At 48.6% G+C, this 7,343-nt stretch overlaps 1 protein-coding gene across 2 annotated transcripts; it reads left to right on the forward strand.

The window, feature by feature from the left end:
* Positions 1-828: 828 nt before the first annotated feature.
* On the forward strand, positions 829-4,900 carry sesn1 (sestrin 1). 2 transcript variants are annotated; one of them, XM_080020132.1, is made up of 9 exons: positions 829-1,061; positions 2,147-2,212; positions 2,308-2,508; positions 2,620-2,802; positions 3,174-3,407; positions 3,649-3,903; positions 4,162-4,352; positions 4,493-4,637; positions 4,785-4,900. In XM_080020132.1, the coding sequence occupies exons 1-9, from the start codon at positions 960-962 to the stop codon at positions 4,869-4,871; spliced, it is 1,464 nt and encodes a 487-aa protein (XP_079876258.1). In that variant the 5' UTR covers positions 829-959; the 3' UTR covers positions 4,872-4,900. The 2 variants fall into 2 exon arrangements, with proteins under 2 accessions (XP_079876258.1, XP_079876259.1); XM_080020133.1 differs by having other exon boundaries at positions 3,174-3,398.
* Positions 4,901-7,343: the final 2,443 nt, after the last annotated feature.

A 7,343-nucleotide genomic window follows, 5' to 3' on the forward strand; every position in this document is an offset into this window, starting at 1 on the left:
AGGTATCCATCCCGCTGTATGCTTATGCTGATGGCTGCACAGCAGAGCGGCTTTGTTTACCGCGACTCCACCAGCAGAGGTGGGGGGTTCGGTTTTCACTGCCCCCTCATGACAGCCATGTTGGGGGGGGGGCCTTGCTGCATGCTAGTAAGGGACCTTGTGGGTTGAGGTTGTTTGTTTCTGACTTATATAAATAAATATATGTGTATATATATATATAAACACTCAACACTTATTATTCTGCACACAATTATATAATCCGTGAGTAACCCACCCTCCAAACTGTACGGAGTATTCCCCATTGAACACACACACACACACACACACAGTTTTTTTTGCTTATATATGTTTCTTTACTTCTATACTTTTCTGATTTATTATTACTTTTCATTTTTAGTGTTTGCAATTCATTCAAAGTCTTGAAAAACCGAATTAATTTGATGCCTTCGTTCGTAAAAAAAAAAAAAAGGAACATAATGAAGCAGGTATTTGACTCCAGATTGAACCAACAGACCTTCAGATCTCTCTGTGTTTTGAATAAAAAGGCTCCTGCAGAGGACAGAATCCAATCACGATCAACTGTCATGAGGGGAACAAAAGAGAAGACAAGTGGTGGTGGTGTTTTCTTCGAGGGCTCGGTCTGACGTTTAGAACCCCCCCCCCCCATAGCCTCACGCTTAGCTCCGCCCGCCGCGCCTCCGCCCGCTCACCATTGGCTCCGCCGGTGGCTGTTTTCTCGGCGCCGAGTGGCCGCCGAGCCTGTCGATCAGGCGCACCTCGGCTTATTTACCCGAACGTATGAGGGCAGGAAGAGGGGCATTCTGCTGCAACAGCTGACCGAGCGCCTCATCCAGTGCGCCTCAGGGAACAAAAGAGAGGAGGAAAAACAGCCACCCTAAAGCAACAACAAAAAAAAGAAAGAAAAACACATTTCTAATCGTAGAAATAAAATAAATAATATGAGGCATGCAACAGCACCGAGGGAAAATGTGGAAAATAATTCTTTCACAGTGACAGACCTCCTGAAGATATGTTCCCATTGTGAGCGGCTCAGCAAAAAGGTAAAGACGCGCACCGCGTTTAAATGGGAGAGAGTGTGTTTCCAGTCTGCACACATGCGTGACACCGTTAAAGGTGTCGATTTGTTGTGTCGACGCGTTCTGTCCGAGCTGCGAGGGGCTGTGGAGCCGCAGTGTTTTCCTTTGTGTGCCCAGCTTGTTTACCCCGTTTGCGGAGTTTGTGCAGCTTCTGCCCGTCACCCGACTCTTTGTTCCCGTGGATCTCACCCAGCACGGCCATGGTCTGCTGAACGGCATCGTTTTCTTCTCCTTCGGTTTTAGTTTGAATTATGTGTCGTTTTCCGATGGGGTCCCATTCATTGATTCAGCCACACTGGTGTTTTCCACGGAGTCCGGGGCTGGACATGTCTCGACAAGCAGCCCTTGTCGCCGTGTGCCATTTAAAAATCATTTTTTTTCACCACCTTTGTCAATAATCAGGGACCCCCGATTTGATAAAAAAAAATAGTTCCACTGACTCCGTTTGATAAGATTTTGTCTTTGCGATTTTTATAGTTTGATATGATTTATTCCAAACCCCCGGGCCCTTCTGTACCATAGTTATGGAGATAACAGTGACACTAGGATTCGTTATTATACATTCTTTAACGGTGCTAAGGTCTACAAATGTAGTAATGGTGGTTTTTAAATATATAGGAACCCTGGAACTTCTTGCCGGACCGCTGGGGGGTCCCCGGATTACACAGGAAAACAATGACACTGCAAAACTTAGTTTGTTTGTTTTTTTGCATGTTGGCAGTATTCCTTGATTTAATTGTAATTAATTGTTTGGATTAAAAAAAAAAAAAAACGTGGAAATGAGGAACTTAAGACTATTTCACATTGTAAGCGGTTGTGTGTGGCCGCAGCTATAAAAGGAAAGAAAAGAAGAACCTATTGTTTCATTTGTGTGGATTGACAAAGTTTGTGATTGTAAAGGATTTAAGTAGAGGGATGGGTGATGCACACATAGAGCTTTCAGAGAAAAAGAGACCCTAGGTCAGTGTAAAAGCCTCAACGGAAGCTTAGATTTACAAGAACCAACTGGGGTTTTCAAAGCAGTTCTTCTTTCTTCTCTTGTCTTGTAGGACTTGGGTGTACGGATCCCAAGACCTTTAGGTAATGGACCAAGCAGATTCATCCCTGAAAAAGAGGTACGGTGGAAATGTATTTTATCTCACTTGCCTAACGCTTTAGGCCAGAATTGACACATATCTCACGGCAAGCACTGTACGCTCGTCACCTCTAGATCCTTCAAGTCAGCAAAGTGGACACCAGGACGCAGTCGATATTTGAGGACGCCTTCGCAGCCCTCGGCCGCCTGGACAACATCTCCATGGTGATGGGTTTCCACCCGCAGTACCTTGAGAGCTTCCTCCGGACGCAGCACTACCTTCTGCAGATGGACGGTCCCCTGTCCCTGCACTACCGCCACTACATAGGCATCATGGTAAAAAGACGTCTTAGATGACTGTGCAAGAAGTTCCTATCACAGAAAATTGCCCCGTATGAACTGTTATGGAGGTTCTGATACATCCTCTGATGCCTTCAACCCCCACAGGCGGCGGCCAGACACCAGTGTTCCTACTTGGTCAACCTGCACGTCAACGACTTCCTCCAGGTCGGGGGCGATCCCAAGTGGCTGAACGGCCTGGATGGCGCCCCGCAGAAGCTGCAGCACCTTGGAGAGCTCAACAAGATCCTGGCCCACCGGCCATGGCTCCTAACTAAAGAACACATCGAGGTAAGAGGAGCGGGGGGAGACGGGGTGGGGCTGTGCCATGGGGGAAATGGGTCCAGAGACCGAATTTGGATGGTGTGGGAGGGACTTATGCAACGGGTTAAGCTCACAGGTTGGAGACGGGGGTTGAGAACTGCATAAACCGTGTGACTTGGACATTTTGTGTGAGGGTAATGGAAACAAATTGGGAAGGTTCGGGGAGGGGGGGGTGAAGGAGGGAGGGGGAGCAGAAGTCCAAGCGAGCCTGGAGAAGAAAATTTGAGACGCATTACGAGAGGGACACGGTTTCCTGACACTGCCTGAAAGGTCATACATGTCGAAGTCGCTGTTTGGCTGGAGTCTGCCGTGGCCTTACATCCTTTCTCCGCCTGCAGCACCTTCTCAAGGCCGAGGAGCACAGCTGGTCCCTGGCAGAGCTGATCCACGCCGTGGTCCTCCTCACTCACTACCACTCCCTGGCCTCCTTCACCTTCGGCTGCGGCATCACGCCCGAGATCCACTGCGACGGCGGACACACCTTCAGGCCCCCCTCCCTTGGCCAGTACTGCGTCTGCGACATCGCCAATGGCAACGGCCACGGCATCCACCACGATGATCTGGTGAGCCAGGTGAGCAATACTACCTGGAGAGCTTTGATTGGCTGGATCGTGAAAGGTTTAATTGTTTACATTTCATTGAGTCGATATCCTCCCTACATCGTCTACTACTATGTGTGTACATACCTTATCCCTATACTGTAATAGTTGTGTTGTTAATAATGTGGAACAGAAGGAACCCATGTTGGAGACAATTGGTGGCTTGGTGAAAAGTTCCGCGACCACCCTAACCCAAAGCGTGTCTCTCCCGCAGGAGATATCTGGCGAGGTGGAAGTGCTGATGGAGAAGATGAAGCAGCTGCAGGAGTGCCGCGACGAGGAGGAGGCCAGCCAGGAGGAGATGGCCACGCGATTCGAGCGGGAGAAGACGGAGAGCATGCTGGCGGTGACGGCCGAGGACGAGGAGTGCGTCCCGTCCCGCGACGTCTCGCGCCACTTCGAGGACCCCAGCTACGGCTACAAGGACTTCTCCAGGAGGGGGGAGCACGTGCCCACCTTCAGAGTGCAGGTAAAAGGGCCTTGAAGGACGTTGTCACACTAGAAACTAGGGCCGGCGATGCAATATCTATCACAATATATTGGCTCAAAAAACACGATTCTACACAAAGGTGTCTTCAGAACCCTACCAACATTATTCAAGATTCAATAGAACAATAGATGCAATAGTGTATTTGCTCATGACAAGACTGCCCCAAACCATATTTATTATCTGGAAGTGGACTATCGTGACTCTGCCTGAACCCTTCTTCTGCTGCTGGGTCTCCAGGACTACAGCTGGGAAGACCACGGCTTCTCTCTGGTCAACCGCCTGTATCCCGACGTCGGTCAGATGCTGGACGAGAAGTTCCAGATGGCTTACAACCTGACGTACAACACCATGGCCTCCCACAAGGACGTGGACACCTCGATGCTGCGCCGGGCCATCTGGAACTACATCCACTGCATGTTCGGCATCAGGTCGGTCCCTTGTCCCTCCAGTGTACTCTAGTTATATAACACCGGTGAGGCCAAAAAGTCTGCTTTCGTGTTGAACTGCCGCAATGCACTGAACACGGGCCTTCATCGTTTTATACCTTTATTTTCTCGGTGGTGCTCAGGTATGACGACTACGATTATGGAGAGATAAACCAGCTGCTGGACCGTAGCTTTAAAATCTACATCAAGACCATGGTGTGTATTCCTGAGAAGACCACCAAACGAATGTACGAGAGTTTCTGGAGGCAGTTTCAGCACTCCGAGAAGGTGAGCCCCAAACTCTGAGCTGTCGTAGATGTATCTGGATCAAGCTGCTTCTGAATGACGAGGCCCAAGGTGAAGAACCCTTTTGAAATGACCTCCCCTCTCTCTCTCTCTCTCTCTCTCTCTCTCTTTTTTTCTCGCCCCCCCCAGGTCCATGTTAATCTGCTTCTAATGGAAGCGCGCATGCAGGCAGAACTGCTCTACGCTCTGAGAGCGATCACCCGCTACATGACATGAAGTGCTGTGGGGGGGGGGGGTTTTCATCGTTGTCTTTTTTTTGTCGTTGTTGTTGTTCATTATGGGACACTTCAAGGAAAAGGAAGAAAAAAAAAAAAAAAAAAAAGAAGCAAATCAAGGCTGGGGGGGAGGGGAGGGAGGGGAGGGGGGGGGGGACACAAATGTGAAAGAGATGCAAAGAGCGCCAGTTTGTGACAATGCTTGTCCCGTTTTCGGATGGATGTTGTGAGAAAAAGTATCAGAACAAACAGAGGTGGGACTGAAAAGAAGGACTGAAGAAAATGAACGAACTGCAATGGGGAATTCATCTCAGCCCCCCCCCCCACCAGTGGATACGATTCGCTCGCCGTGTTCTCGTCGCCCTGCAGTGCCAAATCTGACCAGGGGAGGGCAGCCTGGAGCCAACTCCCTCGGACTCAGGGGTGGGGGTGGATTGGGGGGGGGGGGGTTGCGCTGGGCCCAGAGGGGGCCGAGCGTCGACCTTTCAGTATTCCACCACGGATCACAGTGGTCGCCAAACTCCCGAGTAGCACCCAGACCCACGTAGCGATTCTCCAGAATATATCAGTGCGGCCGGAGACAAGCCCCGCACAGCCCGTTATGTAGTCACTGTTTGATTTTGTTTGTTTAGTTTCTTTTAATATCCTTAATTTCATTTTTGTATCAAGAGAAGTAGGACGTTTTGATGTTGTAATGTCCGTGTGGTGCTTGTACTTTTTTATTTTTACTTTTAATTTCATTAGTGGAAACTGGAGATGATGGAAGCATTACCTGGCAGGTGTTATTCTGTGTGCCTGAACTATCCAGCACAGTGTGCAGAGGTGCTGGTGCTGCTGCTCTCATGTATCAATCAAAGAGTCATATTGACTCTAAACAGCCCCCCCCCCCCCCTTCATTTTACTCCCCTAAACCCAACCCATGCCCCCACCCACCCCCACCCCTACCCCTACCCCACAAGCCTCCCCATGACTGTCTATGTAAGCTAATCTTAAGGATTGTGAAAAGGCGTGGAAAGCAAACTGATATAAGAACACTGTCTGAGCCTTGTTCGGTTTGACTGTATGCCAGTGCGGATGGATGTGTGAGTGCGTGTTCAGAAGAGAAGAGAAAAATATTGAGAAAGAAAGATTTTAAAAAAAAAAGGAGAGAGAATGATCGTCGAAAAAGGAAAAAAAAAAACAAAAAAAACAAAAACCGAGAGGCACTTTGAAGGATCGAGACTTCGTGCTTCTGTAGCTCTGTTGAGGTGAAATGTTTTCATCATTTTGTTCACGGTGTCTTTCATGTTTCTGACGAGGGAAAAGAAAAGCGAGACGGAGAGAGAAGGGGAAAAAAAGAAAAAAAGAATCAAGAAGAGTGAGAGGAACCAGGTCTTCCAGGAGGGATTTGCTTCTGGCCTTTTCCCCGACCGCACCACGTCTTGTCTTCCGCTCATTCCGGCCCGGCCGCTTGGTCGCCCCCTTAACACTCTTGAGGCTTTGGATCGCGAGTTTCACCAGTAAATGAATGCCTCTTCTGCTTTTTGGTTCCCCCCCTTTTCTCTCTCGATTGGGGGAAAAAAAAAAAAAAAGCGCTCTCTGTGAGCAGAAAGACTCTCGGGCCCCCTGCCCCCCACCCCGATCCTCCTGCAGACGCTAGGAGGTTGTAGCTGAGCTTGTTCCCCTCGGAGGGAGCCTAACCAGTGCAAACGCAGCTTTTTATTATTATTACTTTGAACGGGGTCATGGACTTCTGTTTTGTTTTTTGTTTACTAAAAAAAAAAAAACTAAAAAAAAACCTGGTAAAGTACTGCATTCTTCTGAGGTTTGGATTGAGGCGATGGGACAGAATGAATGATTGATGTTAAAGACTCGAGGGAAGTCGATAAACGGAATGGTACATCATTGTGGATGGTGGTTCTTGGGGGGAGGAAGCAGAGGTTTTATCGAAACACTGACTGATGTCAGTTACTGACACTTTTTATATGAAAGAAAAAAGAATAACGCAAAAAAAATAAAACACGATATTGAATCATTGTGTATCACTCGTAGTTTTCTCGTCAACTTCTCCTTGTTGCTATTGTCCCTTCATCCAGGCAATCATATCATATTATGACTTGGCGGAAAAGGCACACACACACACACACACACACACACACACACACATTCAGGAAAACAGCAGCCACCGCACAATCAGATTCACGGTCATCACTACTGTACGGACATCATCATGTCATTGGATGCCACAGCGGCAACCGCACCCAATTTGGACCCAGTTCTCTCTCAAAATATGGTTGAGTACCTTGGCTCAACACTACTCTGAACTCAGGGAAGTGGTCCACTTTGCAACTCCCTTTACTGTGTGAGCCCTGGGAACTGCGTGGCCCCGGCCCCCAAATCCTCCAACTGCGCCTGTCCACAATGTGGAACAGAGCGAGATGTGGGTTTTTTTAGGTGGGGGTTTATTTCCTTGTCGGCTACCTTTTGATCTCTT

This window comes from Zeus faber, assembly GCF_960531495.2.
Source record: "Zeus faber genome assembly, chromosome: 2".
NCBI lineage: Eukaryota > Metazoa > Chordata > Actinopteri > Zeiformes > Zeidae > Zeus > Zeus faber.

What these genes read in the sequence shown, in the direction of transcription:
- sesn1 (XM_080020132.1), top strand. Translation starts at nt 960, where the DNA reads ATGAGGCATGCAACAGCACCGAGGGAAAATGTGGAAAATAATTCTTTC. An exon ending in TGCCCACCTTCAGAGTGCAG is followed by an intron (nt 3,904 to 4,161) that starts GTAAAAGGGCCT and finishes CTGGGTCTCCAG; the next exon opens with GACTACAGCTGGGAAGACCA. An exon ending in CACTGCATGTTCGGCATCAG is followed by an intron (nt 4,353 to 4,492) that starts GTCGGTCCCTTG and finishes GGTGGTGCTCAG; the next exon opens with GTATGACGACTACGATTATG.